General features: G+C 37.1%; 1 protein-coding gene and 2 long non-coding RNA genes across 3 annotated transcripts; 2 read left to right on the forward strand and 1 right to left on the reverse strand.

Annotated features, from left to right (window-relative positions):
• The first annotated feature begins 765 nt into the window (after nucleotides 1-765).
• On the forward strand, nucleotides 766-4,658 carry LOC139948063 (uncharacterized). The gene is made up of 3 exons (XR_011787402.1): nucleotides 766-897; nucleotides 2,029-2,133; nucleotides 4,440-4,658. It is a non-coding gene; the product is annotated as an uncharacterized lncRNA (long non-coding RNA).
• A 14-nt stretch (nucleotides 4,659-4,672) lies between these two features.
• Nucleotides 4,673-15,184, forward strand: LOC139948062 (uncharacterized). The gene is made up of 2 exons (XM_071946078.1): nucleotides 4,673-6,555; nucleotides 11,957-15,184. Exons 1-2 carry the CDS (start codon nucleotides 5,185-5,187, stop codon nucleotides 12,893-12,895), a joined length of 2,310 nt encoding a protein of 769 aa, XP_071802179.1. The 5' UTR covers nucleotides 4,673-5,184; the 3' UTR covers nucleotides 12,896-15,184.
• Nucleotides 7,204-8,291, reverse strand: LOC139948064 (uncharacterized). Its single transcript, XR_011787403.1, has 2 exons — nucleotides 7,586-8,291; nucleotides 7,204-7,355 (listed from the first exon to the last, which is right to left on the reverse strand). It is a non-coding gene; the product is annotated as an uncharacterized lncRNA (long non-coding RNA).
• Nucleotides 15,185-18,580: the final 3,396 nt, after the last annotated feature.

Below are 18,580 nucleotides of genomic sequence, written 5' to 3' on the forward strand. Positions count from 1 at the left end.
CAGATCATTCAAGTTTTATGCGAGTGTTGGTGTACAGATGTGCAGTATGGCAAGTTTTTTAGTATCTGCAGGAAGTCAAAAATTGTGCCCAATGCAAGTAACCAGCATGACTTGGATCATTTGAATTCCTTACTTTTAATTTCTTAGCTTAGAAATTGCATGATGCAAAGGCTTAGAACGCCAAATAGAGCTGCTTTTAAGCAGAAAACATTGCTAACCATTTCCAGCTGAGCATTTTAGCTGGTTACTTTATTCTGGTAAGCATAATTTTGCTGAGACGTACTGCTTGACTTATTTTTGTGGTTCAGCAGAGGTATGAAACTTAGGCCCATGGTGTTATTGATCTAGTCCGGCTTTATGACTGTGTTTATGAGCACACTACAACATGCAAGTGCTATTGGAGCGCCGATTTTCCTTGTGGAAGTTGTGATTAAAAAACTGCACAATAATATTCAGACTTACAAGTTTGGAGGTGGTTTTTTTTTGGTATAAGAAAAGTTGCCCCAAATTAGAGAATTGGCAAGGCTAACAATTCGTGATTTGTTGCAATTTTGAGCAATTAATCACATGAAGTTTGTAAGGCTTTATATAAGGAAAAATCACAAAGGAATACAGTTGATCCCCCCCCCCCCCCCGCCCTTATGACTGTGAACGTTGAGTCCCTAGATTGTGAGAAAGACTACCGGCGGTACTGCATCTCTGAGTGGTGCAGCGCCCTCTTGTGGGCTAACCCAGATGCACTGGATAGATATGGGACAGGTTTCTTTTGATTATTGAGCTCTTTCCCTCATCATAGCATAGAGCAAGCAAGGAATGTCGGATGTGCTGTGTTTTTTCGTCAGATTTTAAACTGACTAAAGTGACGTTATACCATGGAGGAAGGGTTATACTACCCAGGTAACTAAATTTTGTTTTTTATAAGGGTTTTTAAGGTCAGGGAGGTGGGGGGTTATTAAAAAAATTGCTTGTCAAAATTTTCGACATCAAAAAATCAAGTGAATTCATTCATTAGCGAAAAATGGTTCTAATCTAAGGTTTTCTGGGAATGGGAATATTGGCTGGCTAGACCCCCAGTTACTGGGTCTAGTAATCTGGCTAGGTCGGTAGAAAGCCAAGGCTTATTTCTTTGACCTGTCAGTGTCACACCAAAGACTTATGAATAAACACAGTCACTCACACTCGCAGTGTGAAAAAAGGTATCATAAATCTTTGACCTGTGATTCCTCCATGATTAGAATTAGATTGAGGCGAATGATGTAAAAAATAATGTTACCAGGTAATGATGCTTTCAGACCTTAATAACTGGCCCAGGCCTAAAACAATTACTCAAAAAGCTTTTTTTTTAAACTAATAATGATACCATATGTGGGCACTGAAATATCTAAATAAAACCACATGAATTTGTTTGCGGAATGCGGAACAAATCAACATTAAAGATCTTGTATTAGAAGCCTATTATTGAACCATGTAATTATGGCTTCTGACTGGCAGCCATAGAGCTATTATATATATTGACTAAAAAGAGCTCTCTAACTTGCTCTGCGTTATGAAGCCACCCTGGGTGCAGACATGTTTGATGTGTTGCGTGGACTACGGAACAATTTCAATTTTAAGAAAACACACATTGACGCGATTTTTTTACATTCGGCGTGTGCGCTTACGTACGCGACTGCGCATTCATGTACATCCGCGCTACAAAAACCGTAAGTCCGACTTGATTGACGTACTAAAAAAAGTTAATGTGACTTTTAAACATGACGCACATGCATGCTCGCAGTTTGTACGCTCATCAACAGATTGTGCGTTCACATTTGCTGCATTTTTTTGTTCGATGACACATAGAAAAGAACAAACGCACTGTCATGCAAATAGCCGTACAACTGCCGTACAAAATTTCAAGCTTTTATAGCTCTATGCTGGCAGCCCAAATCCAGAGGTCGTTGGTTGATTGGTTCGAATCCCACTCTAGTAAATTTTGTTCAACCCCCAAAACCATGTAATTGTGTATGAATTTCTCTTTTTCTGCAGATACATGTAGGAGGCGACTGTAACATCCCATTGTGACCCGTTCAAACCTCAACTACCATAAACTTTGACACCATTTGGAAGTTATCTACTGTAGACAAACTACTTGTAAGTTTAACCACAACTTTCTTTAAAGGGACTGAAAACTTTTGGTAATTGTCAAAGATCAGTCTTATCACTTGGTGTATCTCAACATATGCATACAGTAACAACAAACCTGTGAAAATTTGAACTCAGTTGGTCGTCGAGAGAATAATGGAAGAAAAAACACCCTTGTCACACAAGTTCGTTGTGTGCTACCCTTTAGATGATTGAATTCAGCTGAGGTCTTGAATTCAATTTAAAGTGAGAAGTTACTTCTTTCTCAAAACTATGTTACTTCAGAGGGAGCCGCTCATCACAATGTTTTATACTATCAACAGCTCTCTATGCTTGTTACCAAGTAAGGTTTATGTTAACAATTATTGTTATTAATAACCAATAGTGTCCAGTGCCTTTAAGGAAGCAAATATTAGGAGCATAAGGGATGCATTGTCTTAAACTAGATTTCACAAGTGTACAATTAGGGAATAACAGTGCGAGTACCCGGTCTTCACTGCGTGGTAATGACCGGGTTGGTGGCTGGCGCTGTTAACGGACCTCGCCTCCGGCTCGGTCCGTTTACAGCGCCAGCCACAAACCAAGGTCATTACCACGCAGTGAAGACCGGGTACGAACACTGTTATTCCCATTAATAAATACCTTTTTTAGCGGATTAAACGGCTAAAATTGTCCAAATGTTGTGACTTTTCTCTCGGCGGTACTTCCAGACATGTTCAGGGGCCATATTTGAGCTTTTGATGGTTCCCATCTCTTTCGTGCGTTAATCACATTAGTGATCTTTGAGACCAGTGACTCTTTGAAATAATGATCTGTTCAGCGCCTTCACTGGGGTCAAAGGACGCAAATGATTGGACGATAGCTGTTCCTTGTGCATTAAAACGTGCGCATGAGCTCGGCGTCTTCAGACGCGCGCACATGTTACACGCGCGCACTCAAAATTGAAACATTTTCAGCGCGTGTACGCGTAAGTGCGCGAAGTTGCAATGAAACTAACAGGGATATAAATAAGCGTGCGATTCAGTGCAACGAGCAAGGTTTACACAATGTATGCTGATTTAGTGGCCACTTATTCGCTATTTTCCAAAGTCGGTCTTTATACCACCGTTACCACTCCCACACGTGACCGGGTTTTGACCAATCAGAGACTTGAAACAGTCCAAGGTATTTATTAATTACCGATTATTAATATGTGTAGTACAATGCTGCACTAAATGGGTGTTCAAGTGGTTTGGGGATCAGATCAATTGCAGCGAACACTGGGGTTGAAAATTTACAAGGGGAATGGGGTTACTGATTTCGCACAGTCTCTTGTGTGGTCCCTTTCTTTTACACAAAGGAACAGTAGACCCACAAATTTGTTCTTTGTTCAATTTAGAGGAATTCTACATATAAAGGAAAAATAGAACTCAAAACCCACTTACTTCAAGATCAAAGCTTGTTACAGTATAAACTATTTCACTTACAACTTTATTTGATCGTACACTTACTTTGTTATTGTCATTATATCATGTATTTAATTACTTTTATGTTTCAGCGCTTAGACACCTTGTATTAAGCGTTATCTTCCAGTACGCGCTAATCCACCAATTAGATGCTCGAACAACTAGGGGGATAAAAACATATACTACTTCCTCTGTTTTATATCCTACTTCCTCAGTTTTTATTACACAGTGCGTATTGTGAATGTCAATACAGACAGTGCAAAAATTACATTCTAAATTTTGTGCGCTTCGTCGCAAAATAACGCTCTGAAATTTGAAACTTTGCGCATTGACGTACAGGAAACTTGAAGATAAATTTGTTATAACACGTGGCTCGTGGAATACAAAAAAATGTAGCCTCTGCGTCCCTAATCCAAAGCGCTATATTTTTCTGTATTCCACTCGCGCTTGTGTGATAACTTATATTATCCTATAAATGCATGCAGTTAGTATTATTATTATGTGTAACACTCACACTGAAACTGTTGAATTAGCACACCATAGTGTTGATAAATTCATGGTAAAATTTCCTTTCTGATGTGTTTGTTGACATGGCTTTCCAATACATAGTAGTGATGTTTCATAACATGATGATACATCACAATATGCATGCAGACTGAGAAAGCACCAAAGACACCACACTGGAGTGAAACCATTTGTTTGTAATATTTCTGGAAAGACTCGACTCAAAGATCACCTAACAGCGTTTCCACATAGCTGAGAGACTAATCATTTGCTTGTGCTATTTGTGAGAAAACATTTCCACTAAACATGAATCTAAAGGCAGTCCACAGTTGGAAAATGAAATATTTGTTTTGACATTTGTTGCAGAGCCTTCAAACATCAGCACAACCTGACGGAACGACAGCAATGTATCACACTGGAGAAAACCCTCTGCAAGAAAACCTAAACTGACAGACTTTCAGCGTGTCAACACTAGAGAGAAACCTTTTGCTTGTGACGTTTGTGGAAAAGCCTTTTCTTTGCAGACATATACCCCGAAAAACCATCAGAGTGTCCTAACTGGAACGAAACGATGTTTGTGGAAAAGCCTTCTTTTTTAAGACAGACCTGACCAGACATCAGCCCGTCCACACTGGATCCACTTGTTTTGTGGAAAAATTGTTTTGATAAGGGAGCTCTTTGTAGCCACACTAAAACCTAAACCTAAGAGGAACCATTTTATTAAGGGCAATTATGGAAATACATTTTATCAGGAAGCAAATGTAAACGAAGGTCAGAGATATAACAGCTGTTTAATTCAGAGAGTTTCTTACTTTGAAAAAAGTATTGTGAATTAAGAATAACTTGGCAAGTAAATATTAAAGCCTTTTTAGATTTTTACTGACATAAATTCATTTTGCCTATATATTCATGACCTATGAAATTAGAATTTTTAGGGAAAAAAAGGCAAACTGGAGAGTCTACTTCCTGTGAATGTTTTCTGTGGTTGCTAGCTTTACTTTTATTGTAGTTAATATGAGTGCTACTTAGTGGTATCACTGGCGAACGGTGTATTTTCAATTTTGAAATTGCTGCCAAGTTGTCTCCTAAATCAGTTAAGATTATTACAGATATGAATTTTTATGGGAAGACAAATATTTGTGACCTAAAACAAGGAGCAGACTACTTGGAAAAAAGTACGCCTGAAAAGCATCAAATGGATCATACTGTCGTGTCATCAGACAAATTTGTTGAAGCTGACATTTGTCAAAAATCTGTGTCACATGAAAGCAGCCTGAAAGAGCACGAAAGAGACCAAACTGGAGTGAAACCATTTGGTTGTGATATATGTGGAAAAGCGTTCCCTTTTAAAAGCCGTCTCAACAAACATCAGCAAATCCACACAAAAAAGAAACCATTTTCTTGTGACTTTTGTGGAGCAGATTTCATCTATAAAAGCCGTCTTAAAGAACATAAGCTTATCCACACTAAAGAGATACCAAAGTTTGTTTGTTATGTTTGTGGAATAGCCTTCAATTATCCACATGAATTGACAAGTCATCAAAGTGTCCACAAGAGAGGGGAATCTTTTGTTTGTGAATTTTGTGGAAAAGATTTTTCACAAAAACAATTTCTCTTGAGAGACCATCGGCGTTGCCACACTGGCGAGAAACCTTTTATTTGTGATCTTTGTGGAAAAGCCTTTAACCGTAAAGACATCCTGACAGACCATTTGCGATCCCACGCTGGACGAGAGAAGCCATTTGGGTGTGGTGATTGTGGAGGATCCTTCACACATTTAAAGTCACTTATTCGTCATCAGAGAACCCACACTGGAGAGAAGCCTTTTGTTTGTGATGTCTGTGGACAAGCCTTTACGCGCAAAACGACTCTGACCGCACATTACCCTGTCCACTCTGACCAGAAACCTTTTATTTGTGATGTTTGTGGAAAAGCCTTTGTGCGCAAAAGAAGCCTATCCACCCATTACCTTGCCCACTCTGTAGAGAAACCATTTGCTTGTGACTTATGTGGAAAATCCTTCAGCAATCAAGACTCCATGACATACCATCAGCGTTACCACACCGGAGAGAATCCATTTATATGTGATGTTTGTGGAAAAGCCTTTCCAAGAAAATGTAAACTGACGGACCATCAGCGTACTCACACTGGAGAGAAACCATTTATATGTGACTTTTGTGGAAAAGCTTTTAGCCGTAAAGACACCTTGAAAAACCATCGGAATGACCACACCGAAGATAAAACATTTGTATGTGATGTTTGTGGAAAAGCCTTTTCAAAAGAACCTAAACTGAAAGACCATCAGCGAATTCACACTGGAGAGAAACCATTTGTTTGTGATTTGTGTGGAAGAGCCTTTCCTTTTCAATGGAACCTGACCAAACATCAGCGTGTGCATACTGGAGAGAAACCTCATGTTTGCGGCTTCTGTGGAAAAGCCTTTTCCGATAAAAGGTCTCAACGTCGCCATGAAAAAGTCCACATTGAAGAGACACCCTTTTTGACTTCAGAGCCATCTGACAGTATCAATCAATAATCTCTCCACACTGAAGAGAAATATTTAGGTTTTGACTTTTCTGAAAAAAAGATTTTTTTTAATATACTGTAGCTTAACTTTAAAAGTCACATGGAGTACACACTGGAGATCATATACATTTATTTGTGACCTCTGGCAACAATTTTTCTCCCAAAAGCATAGTCTCTAATACAGTGAGCTCAACCATCTCTTTGTCACAATCACCATGCACACATTGTTGTGTATGAATATAAGAAATCAGCTGTATAATGTTGAGGCTCAAGGCCGAGTCACACTGCAGCGATATCGAAAACGATCATGACTTAAAGTGACAGCATTCTATTGGTTTAATGAGCATGTATTTTGCATGAAGCAATTCAACCAATAGAATGCATTCCCTTGGCGTCGTGATTGTTATCGTTTTCGTTACCACTACATTGTGACTTGGCCTTTATAGGGCTTGTATCCAATTGAGTAAGGCCAAATACAATACTTTAACAAATTCTTATATAGCGCATTTCACAATAACCGTATCAATGCTCTTTACATTAGTGCCCTGGCCATGGGTAAAAAAATATACTAGCTGATTCTGTTGGTTTTTTTTTTCTGAGGCCCTTTCTATTTTTTATTTCCTTCAAAGGTGGCTGCCAAGCATTTTAATTCTAACTTGCCACCAATTCTTTACTTTAAAGTCACCTCCTACTTTATGTTGTTACAAGTTCTTACAAGATTACTTAAGTTAAATAAGAAAAACACAGAAAATTTGTCTTTTTGAAGAAAGCAAAATGTAAAAAAAGTTTTAAAAATTGAATCAAGATGCGGCCTCAAAAAAGGTTGAGGGAGGGGATGATCAAATGTTTTTATTTTATTTGGCCTAACTTGTGGATATTTAATGAACATGGAAAAACCATACTGGAGATCTTCTCTTTATGACATTAGTGGAGAATTTCTCTAAAAAAAAACCACCTCAGATTTTAGTTTTTTTTATGAAAGTCACCAGACACACAAGGCCTGAGCCACTTCAAGGTATGGGCTGCAATTATTTTTTGTCTGTTGCGGTGATAGCGTACCGACTCTTATCCGAATCTCCCTGTGATTCCAGCGGTATTCTCGCGAGAGCAGTGATCTCGCGAGAGCACTGCCCCAAGTTGGCTATCTCACCACGGCAGACCATTAACGACCTGTCCACAAGTCTACCAACTCCTAGGGCTGAAAGAGGGTTACCCCTGTACAGTTGGTATGGATGTAGGCTTGGGTATCATCAATCAAAAGCCTGGCTGGTAGAGCCAAAAGCACTACTTCCAAAAGTTAATGTTGAAAGTACCAACATTTATTTGTTTGTTAAGGCCCTACAAGATCTTTCACAGGAGAGGCCATCCTCTGTGGAACCAAATTAAGTGCAGAACTCATAAAAAAAATAGCATTTTGTATCCTTTCAGATAGGACTCCTAAAAGTCATTTCAGTTCAAAAGATGGACTTGTGGAATCCTACTTCAATATTTTGTTTGCAAACGATCTAGATGTGTTCAGTAAGTTTTTATACGTACAATTATTTTTAGTAATCACCAATAGTCTCCAGTGCCATTAATAGGGTTGTTCAGCAAAGGTAGTTTTTCATCAGGGATAGGTGACTTTTTGTGACTTTTTGTCGGGAAATCATTCTTACAAAGAAAGACAAAGGAAATAAAGATTCATTAAAGATTGCAAAGTTAGTTAGTATTGTATCCATGCCTTGTTTCATTGAGTTCACAAGTTATTATTTCCAGAAGACAGTTTGACAAGTATTGTACATTGGGTGTTTTCCAATTGTTTCATCGAGACCAACTTCAGTCATTATGAGATGACTTATTGGGTCTCTTTGTTTTCCTGTCTGCGACCCAGTGTTATTATCCACAATACATTTATAGTAATTGTGTTCTATCAAAACAATATTTCGTTCCCCTGATTGAATATTTTGTTCCCTTGTAGTTTGTTCCCTCAAAATAACACTTTGCTCAACGACAGTTTGTAACTGCGAAGTTACAATTGTCCCTGAAAACAACTTTTCATATAGGATTACAAGAAGAAAATGGTTTTAACTATCAAAGGTATACTTAACCTTTGTTTTGTATGTAATGTTGGTGAACTTAGTGGACCCTTCTTATTTTGTACTGATAGTCACATGAAGTGTTTTTCCTGAATTTCTAATAGAAGATGTGACCTGTGAAATCACGTGTTTACAAAAGAGCCACGGAGCCTGGACTTCCTGTAAGCATGATTTGTACACAGCTCAATGGAAGAAAACATAAAATCTTATATTTCATTGAGATTGCACTGTCTAGTTCTTATCAAATTTTGATATGATGATACGGGGCACATCTCAAAATTTAACCAGCTTTTACTTTCTTAACTGTTGGTTTGATGAGGAAATTGGTTTGATGAGGAAATTATGACACAAAATGTTAACTTTCCCATAGGACCAGTGCAGTATCTTGCCTGCCAGAATACTGAAAGAATACAAGATCACACTTATTGTAAACAAGGTTCACATGGTCTATACCGAAGTCAAAGAACAATTGTTCACAACTGACGTTGAAAAGAAAAGATACCCAATCCGCGCTTCGTGTATAAACATACGGACACGCGTCTGGGAACTATTCTTAGTACACAAAGCACGGATTGGGGAACCATTCTTTGTAGTTCCCAGACGCGTGTCCGTATGTTTGTACACGAAGCGCGGATTGGGTATATTTTTCTTCCCAGGACTATCGTGTGCATATGGTTCCACACGTTTGTCCTGGGAAAAAAATTTGCGGACAGTCGGGGGACAATCGGCATATCGGCATTAGCGGTAAAAGAGCGTTAGTTGAGACATGGGGGAATAAATTAATTTATTCCTCCATGGTTGAGAAGATTCGCACGCAAAATTCACTTAATTTTTACTCAAAATCTGTGACACATGTGAACGATTCCAAGTGTAGTGCTATCTGCAACCTCTGAAGCATTAGATCGGTAAGTTTCATGATGCAGATCGTTTTTTCAAGGAACCGAATGAATTTGATATCAGTGGTACTGGGGCCAAGGTCGGATACGGAGTGGATTGGACCGATTTATGGGGCTACCATAATAGCAGCTCAACAAGGTGGGCTAGATTATTGGATACGGGAAGGAGTCTTTTTCAAAAAAGGACAAGACACCATGGCCAGCAGCTGGTCCCGCTAGACATCTTCCTTGCTGTTTCAAAAATGGTGCCACACTGGTTGGGTAATTCTCTGTCCTTACTCTATGGGTAAATTTGTACGGTTCGTAGAAAATTCAGTTATTATTTTTTTAAAGAACAAAATTGTTCTTATTGTTTTTGTGAGAAAATAAAACTTGGTCTTTGGCGTCGAGGAGGAAGATGCGACCGAAGACAACAGTATATATTTGGGTCAATGTTGCTCTTCCAACTTCGCCTTTCATTTGCATGCATTGTTGTTTTTATACTTTTTCAAGACCGCCAACTATGTGCTGTGTGTGGTGTGTGCTTGCTATTAGCTTGCATGGTGCAGGACAAGTTGAAAATGTCAATGCAGTGGTGAACTAAAAACAGCGAGGCAGCTAACAGATTTCGTTGGAGGAGTGTTACGTTATCGCAACTACTTGCGGATCTGGAAGGACTGCACCTGCTGTCTGATACATTCCATGAAGGTGCTGTCGACAAGCTGCTGAGCCTAATGCCATCTGGGAAAAATGTTCTTTGTAGATTTGTGTTCTGGCGAACGGGACCTTGTAGTTATGAGTTCGACCATGCATCATTTAAGTTGGTATAGAGATGTCAACAAGTCCATTCACGATCAAGCATGGCTATTACATTTCTCGTTGTTCTACTAGTCCTGGAAGACAAACCTTGCCTATCTGCGCTGGACCATTTCCAGCTTGCCGATGTTGGCAGTGGTGTATAGGGTCCCAGATGACACTACATGTAGCATACATTAATAGCACAGCACCTAGGTGGATCTTGGACATTGGTGGATGTTCCTTTGCAAGAAAAGCGCGGGTTGAGTTTGCCTTCTTTGAAGCAAGTTTCTGAATGTGATGATTCCAGTTCAGTGTACTTGCTCCTTGGTATTTTTGTCACCGCCTTTCTGTGTTGTTGAAGACACTATACACAACATTCACTGGATAAAGGAAGTCCACGTCCATGCAAACTATATGTTTCTGAAGTTTCTATCATTGGACCTTGGGGATGAAAAGGAGTACATGTATGGGCTAGCATTACAAGGGCTTGCCACTAATTAGGAATATAATCATCCGATCTCCTGAACTTGTAAAACAGATGACAATACATTTATCAAAGCCTTAAAAAGTATAAGTCTTTTTTAACCTTTTATTTTTTACTGGTGCATGACTTTTTTAAAGGCAAACTTAAAGGAACATGTTGCCTTGGAACGGTCGAGTTGGGTGTTGAAAAGCATTTGAAAACGTTCGTTATGAAATGCAATGGTTTAAAAGTAGAATATAAATAATCCACACAAACATCTCGAAATCGCATGGTTTTCCTGTTACGCCGCGAAGAAACTCGGCCATTTTGTGGAGTCAAAGTTTTGACTCCATAAAATGGCTGACAGTGTTAGTTCACGTCATGAAAGGAAAACCGTGCATTTTGGGGTGATACTTGTGTGGATCATTCTACTTTTGAACTACTTTCTAACCATATGCATTTCATAACAAATGGTTTCAAATGCTTTTCAAAGACCAACTCCAACAATCCAAGGCAACATGTTCCTTTATTCCCCAAGGGTGGTTTATCCTAACCTTTTCTTTGTTGTTTGTTTTTCAGATGAATGACTGAGTCAAGATTTTCTCGGGTGATATTGAAAAGATTACTTGCACCTGAAATCGAACACAACAAATTTTCTACAATTTGTAAGAAAAGATCATCAGCAAGTCAAACTAAATGAATCATCTGGAAAATATTCATCGTCAGCGAAGACACCACCGAAAGCCCTAAAATAAGAAGACTTGTCGTAAAATATGTGAACATTTGCTTGTAGCGCACCTCAAAGTGAAGATGTCTGCCCAACCATGACTGAATCTTATTAGAAAAATAACGAGTAATTGGACAACAGTTATGTAAACGTGTTCTCAGCCTAGAATCGTGTTGCAAGAACATCAACTAATAACAATAGCTTTCAACCAAAAGTAGACTTACACTGAAGTTTCTATACTTAACTTAGTGTGTGACATTTGTGGAGAAGCCTCCTCACTATATTGCATCATGTACAAACAAACAACAAACCAAATAGACTGTCAGCAACTTCAAGATGAAGAAAAACAATTCATTTGTAAAACATGTGGAGAGCCTTTCTCTCAATTGATCAGTTTTAGGAGACACAAGATCCTCCACAAAGCAAAGAAACAATTTGATTGTGACCTTTGTGGTAAATCTTTTAAATTCAAATGCCTTCTAACCACCCATCAGCGTGTCCACACTGGAGAGAAGCCATTTACTTGTGATATTTGTGGAAAAGCATTTTCTATGAAAGGTGGACTTACCTATCACCAACGTACCCACACTGGAGAAAAACCGTTTGAATGTGACCTTTGTGGAAAAGCATTTTTAGTGAAAGGTGCACTTATTCAGCATCATAAAGTCCACACCGGAGAGAAGCCATTCGCATGTGACCTTTGTGGAAAAGCATTTTCACAAAAATCATACCTGACTACTCATCAGTGTGTCCAGACTGGAGAGAAACCATTTGTTTGTGACCTCTGTGGAAAAGGCTTTAAATTCAAAAGCCTTCTAACTGTTCACCATCGTGTCCACACTGGAGAAAAACCGTTTGAATGTGACCTTTGTGGGAAAGCATTTTCAGTGAGAGGTGGACTTATTCAGCATCATAAAGTCCACACCGGAGAGAAGCCGTTCACATGTGACCTTTGTGGAAAAGCATTTTCACAAAAAGGCCACCTGACATATCATCACTGTGTCCACACTGCTGGAGAGAAACCATTTATTTGTGACCTCTGTGGAAAAGCGTTCTCGCTTAAAGGTCAACTTGTTCAGCATTATAAAGTCCACACTGCTGGAGAGAAGCCATTTGAATGTGAATTTTGTGGAAAAGCATTTACATTCAAAAGCCTTCTGGCCATTCACCATCGTATCCACACTGGAGAGAAACCATTCGTTTGTGATTGTGGTAAAGCATTTTCTGTGAAAGGGGGACTTGATAGTCATCATAAAGTCCACACTGGAACGAACCCATTTGAATGTAACATTTGTGGAAAAGCTTTAAAATGTAAAAAACTTCTGACAATTCATCAGCAAACCCACACTGGCTTGTAACTAGAGAGAAACTATTGTTTTTAAAGGCAGTGGACACTATTGGTAATTACTCAAAATAATTATTAGCATAAAACCATAATTGGTAACGAGTTATAGGGAGAGGTTGATAGTATAAACCATTGCTGCCTCTGAAGTGAAGTGACGTAGTTTGAGAAAGAAGTAATTTTCAATGATTTTGAGACCTCATAAATCAAACATCTGAAGCACACAATTTTGTGTGACATGGGTGTTTTCTTTCATAGTTATCTAGCAACTTCGACGACCAATTGAGCTCGAATTTTCACAGGTGTGTTGTTTTAGCATGTAAAGATGCACCAAGTGAGAAGACTGGTCTTTGACAATTACCAATAGTATCACACTGTCCTGTAGTTTTAGTGAGCGCTATGTGATATGCTTTTTTTATATGCGATCTAAAAGGACAGCAAGACGTATTTCTCGAGAGACAGTACTTTTGTTTGTACGAACTTTTGTGCTTAAAGACACTGGACACTATTGGTAATTACTCAAAATAATTACTAGCATAAAACCTTTCTTGGTGACGAGTAATGGGGAGAGGTTGATGGTATAAAACATTGTGAGAAATGACTCCCTCTGAAGTGCCATAGTTTTTGAGAAAGAAGTAATTTTCCATGAATTTGATTTCGAGACCTCAGATTTAGAACTTGAGGTCTTGAAATCAACCATCTTAACGGACACAAATGCCTGTGACAAGGGTGTTTTTTCTTTCAGTATTATCTCGCAACTCTGACGACCGATTGAGCTCAAATTTTCACAGGTTTGTTATTTTGTGCATATATATATGTTGAGATACACCACCGGTGAAGACTAGTCTATGACAATTACCAACAGTGTCCACTGCCTTTAAAGAAACTGGACACTATTGGTAATTGTCAATACAAGTCTTCTCAACATATGCATTAAATAACAAACCTTTGAAAATTTGAGCTCAATTGGTTGTCGAAGTTGCGAGTGAGAAAAAAACATCTTGTCACATGAAGTTGTGTAAAACTTTCTGATGCTTGATTTCGAGACCTCAAATTCTAAATCTGAGGTTTTGAAATCAAATTGGCGGAAAATAACTTCTTTCTCAAAAAACTATGTTACTTCAGAGAGAGCAATTTCTCACAAAGTTTTATACTATCAACCTCTCCCCATTACTCGTTACCAAGTAAGGTTTTATGCTAATAATTGCCTTTCAAACGATGGATGCTTTTAGTATTGACGTATTCTCTATTATTTGTTAAAGGCAGTGGACACTATTGGTAATTGACAAAGACCAGACTTGTCACTTGGTGTATCTCATCATGTGCATAAAAAAAAACCTGAAAATTTGAACTCAATTGGTCGTCGAAGTTGTGAGATAATAATGAAAGAAAAAACACCCTAGTCACACAAAGTCGTGTGCGTTTAGATGGTTGATTTCAAGACCTCAATTTCTAAATCGGAGGTCTGGGAATCAAACTCGTGGAAAATTACTTCTTGAAAAATACGTCACTTCAGAGGGAGCCGTTTCTCACAATGTTTTATACTATCAACCTCTCCCCATTACTGGTTAACAAGTGAAGTTTTATGCTAGTAATTATTTTGAGTAATTACCAATAGTGTCCACTGCCTTAAAGTTGCATTCAATTGGCATCTACATGTAGCTGTCGAGGCTCGAATTTGGGGGAATATCCACAAGTCTGAAGCAGATTGTGGCTCAAAATTTGGATTGGACCTGAATTTATTTTACCAAGCCAGAACCAGAATGAGCTGGACAAACACCAAGAGGAAATTTATCTCATCTCATTTGTCTTATAATAGAGTATACAGTGCCAACACACATCGATGTATGGGTAAAAAACCAAAATGCATACTCATTTGTCTTGTCGTGTAAGTGTACCGGTACTTTGCCTTTTGATTTTCAACAGAATGAAAAGATATCTATCACACTCATAGTAAGCTATGTTTTTAACAAAGCTATAACACAATGAGGAAGAGTTTACTGGCCGCATCAAAATCCACTGGCCTCGGGCCAGTAGTCCAGTGTTAATTTCAAGCCCTGGCCCTGGGCCCAATTTCATAGCGCTGCTTAGCGGCCGATTTTGTGCTAACTGTGATTTCCATTTCATGTACAGGGTGTCTCAAAAACTATCTGCTGCCTTCGAACATAAATATTTTCGTTTGAAGATTTCACTTCAGTGTCTGTTAAAAATATTTAAATAATGTATTGTTGATACTATAGGCATGTTCTTACTGTTATCAATATTTTTATAATTTTGTAGTTGTTGAGAAAAGGACTGAAGTATGATTGGAAATAATGATAAAAATTAGAATCAAAACAGAAGAATTCTTTGTTTGTCTTTTTGTTTGTATTTGCGCTAGACCGGCTTTAAAGATACTGGACACAACAGTAATTGTCAAGCATTTATCCAGCATTTTGATCAAAAGTAGGCTAAAGATTAAAAAAATCACAAGGGGTTTAGTCCAGCATTTTGATCAAAATTAAGGCATAAAACTAATAAAATCACAAGGGGTAAGTCGGGCATTTTGATCAAATTTCGGCTAAAAATTGAAAAAAAATCACAAGGGGTAAGTCCAGCATTTTGATCAAAATTAGGCTAAAAATTGAAAAAAATCACAAGGGGTAGTTCCAGCATTTTGATCAAAAATTAGGCTAAAAATTTAAAAAATCGAAAGGGGTAAGTCCAGCATTTTGATCAAATTTAGGCTAAAAATTGAAAAAAATCACAAGGGGTAATTCCAGCATTTTGATCAAATTTAGGCTAAAAATTGAAAAAAAATCACACGGGGTAAGTCCAGCATTTTGATCAAAATTTAGGCTAAAATAAAAAAAAAAAAATCACAAGGGGTTAGTCCAGCATTTTGATCAAAAGTGGGCTACAAATTGAAAAAATCACAAGGATAAAAATTAAATAAAAATCACAAGGGGTTAGTCCAGCATTTTGATCAAAATTTAGGTATAAAATTGAAAAAATCACAAGGGGTAAGTCCAGCATTTTGATCAAAATTTAGGCTTAAAATTGAAAAAATCAAAAGGGGTAAGTCCAGCATTTTGATCAAATTTAGGCTAAAAATTGAAAAAAATCACAAGCATTTTGATCAAAATTTAGGCTAAAAATAAAACATAAATCACAAGGGGTTAGTCCAGCATTTTGATCAAAAGTGGGCTAAAAATTGAAAGAATCACAAGGGGTAAGTCCAGCATTTTGATCAAAATTTAGGCTAAAAATTTAAAAAATCGAAAGGGGTAAGTCAAGCATTTTGATCAAATTTAGGCTAAAAATTTAAAAATCGAAAGGGGTAAGTCCAGCATTTTGACCAAATTTAGGCTAAAAATAAAACAAAAATCATAAGGGGTTAGTCCAGCATTTTGATCAAAATTTAGGCTTAAAATTTAAAAATCGAAAGGGGTAAGTCCAGCATTTTGACCAAATTTAGGCTAAAAATTGAAAAAAATCACAAGGTGTAAGTCCAGCATTTTAATCAAAATTTAGGCTAAAAATAAAACAAAAATCACAAGGGGTTAGTCCAGCATTTTGATCAAAAGTGGGCTAAAAATTGAAAGAATCACAAGGGGTTAGTCCAGCATTTTGATCAAATTTAGGCTAAATATTGAAAAAATCGAAAGGGGTAAGTCCAGCATTTTGATCAAATTTCGGCTAAAAATTTAAAAAAAGTCACAAGAGGTTAGCCCACACTTTTGATCAAATTTAGGCTAAAATAAAACAAATCACAAGGGGCAAGTCTGGCATTTTGATCAAATTTCGGCTAAAAGTTTTTAAAAATCACAAGGGGTAAGTAAAGTAGGCTAAAAAAAAATAAAAAATCACAAGGGGTTAGTCCAGCATTTTGATCAAAATTTAGGCTTAAAATTTAAAAAATCGAAAGGGGTAAGTCCAGCATTTTGATCAAATTTAGGCTAAAAATTGAAAAAAATCACAAGGGGTAAGTCCAGCATTTTGATCAAAATTTAGGCTTAAAATAGAAAAAATCGAAAGGGGTAAGTCCAGCATTTTGATCAAATTTAGGCTAAAAATTGAAAAAAATCACAAGGGGTAGTTCCAGCATTTTGATCAAAATTTAGGCTAAAAATAAAACAAAAATCACAAGGGGTTAGTCCAGCATTTTGATCAAAATTTAGGCTTAAAATAGAAAAAATCGAAAGGGGTAAGTCCAGCATTTTGATCAAATTTAGGCTAAAAATTGAAAAAAATCACAAGGGGTAGTTCCAGCATTTTGATCAAAATTTAGGCTAAAAATTGAAAAAAATCACAAGGGGTAAGTCCAGCATTTTGATCAAAATTTAGGCTTAAAATTTAAAAAATCGAAAGGGGTAAGTCCAGCATTTTGATCAAATTTAGGCTAAAAATTGAAAAAAATCACAAGGGGTAGTTCCAGCATTTTGATCAAAATTTAGGCTAAAAATAAAACAAAAATCACAAGGGGTAAGTCCAGCATTTTGATCAAAATTTAGGCTTAAAATTTAAAAAATCGAAAGGGGTAAGTCCAGCATTTTGATCAAATATAGGCTAAAAATTGAAAAAAATCACAAGGGGTAATTCCAGCATTTTGATCAAATTTAGGCTAAAAATTGAAAAAAAATCACACGGGGTAAGTCCAGCATTTTGATCAAAATTTAGGCTAAAAATAAAACAAAAATCACAAGGGGTAAGTCCAGCATTTTGATCAAAATTTAGGCTTAAAATTTAAAAAATCGAAAGGGGTAAGTCCAGCATTTTGATCAAATTTAGGCTAAAAATTGAAAAAAATCACAAGGGGTAATTCCAGCATTTTGATCAAATTTAGGCTAAAAATTGAAAAAAAATCACACGGGGTAAGTCCAGCATTTTGATCAAAATTTAGGCTAAAAATAAAACAAAAATCACAAGGGGTTAGTCCAGCATTTTGATCAAAAGTGGGCTACAAATTGAAAAAATCACAAGGATAAAAATAAAATAAAAATCACAAGGGGTTAGTCCAGCATTTTGATCAAAATTTAGGTATAAAATTGAAAAAATCACAAGGGGTAAGTCCAGCATTTTGATCAAAATTTAGGCTTAAAATTGAAAAAATCAAAAGGGGTAAGTCCAGCATTTTGATCAAATTTAGGCTAAAAATTGAAAAAAATCACAAGCATTTTGATCAAAATTTAGGCTAAAAATAAAACATAAATCACAAGGGGTTAGTCCAGCATTTTGATCAAAAGTGGGCTAAAAATTGAAAGAATCACAAGGGGTAAGTCCAGCATTTTGATCAAAATTTAGGCTAAAAATTTAAAAAATCGAAAGGGGTAAGTCAAGCATTTTGATCAAATTTAGGCTAAAAATTTAAAAATCGAAAGGGGTAAGTCCAGCATTTTGACCAAATTTAGGCTAAAAATAAAACAAAAATCATAAGGGGTTAGTCCAGCATTTTGATCAAAATTTAGGCTTAAAATTTAAAAATCGAAAGGGGTAAGTCCAGCATTTTGACCAAATTTAGGCTAAAAATTGAAAAAAATCACAAGGTGTAAGTCCAGCATTTTGATCACAATTTAGGCTAAAAATAAAACAAAAATCACAAGGGGTTAGTCCAGCATTTTGATCAAAAGTGGGCTAAAAATTGAAAGAATCACAAGGGGTTAGTCCAGCATTTTGATCAAATTTAGGCTAAATATTGAAAAAATCGAAAGGGGTAAGTCCA

This window comes from Asterias amurensis, chromosome 15 (assembly GCF_032118995.1).
Source record: "Asterias amurensis chromosome 15, ASM3211899v1".
NCBI lineage: Eukaryota > Metazoa > Echinodermata > Asteroidea > Forcipulatida > Asteriidae > Asterias > Asterias amurensis.

Coding starts and splice junctions, on each gene's coding strand:
- LOC139948062 (XM_071946078.1), top strand. CDS start 5,185: ATGAATTTTTATGGGAAGACAAATATTTGTGACCTAAAACAAGGAGCA. Junction 6,556..11,956: donor GTCGCCATGAAAAAGTCCAC/ATTGAAGAGACA, acceptor AAGATCCTCCAC/AAAGCAAAGAAACAATTTGA.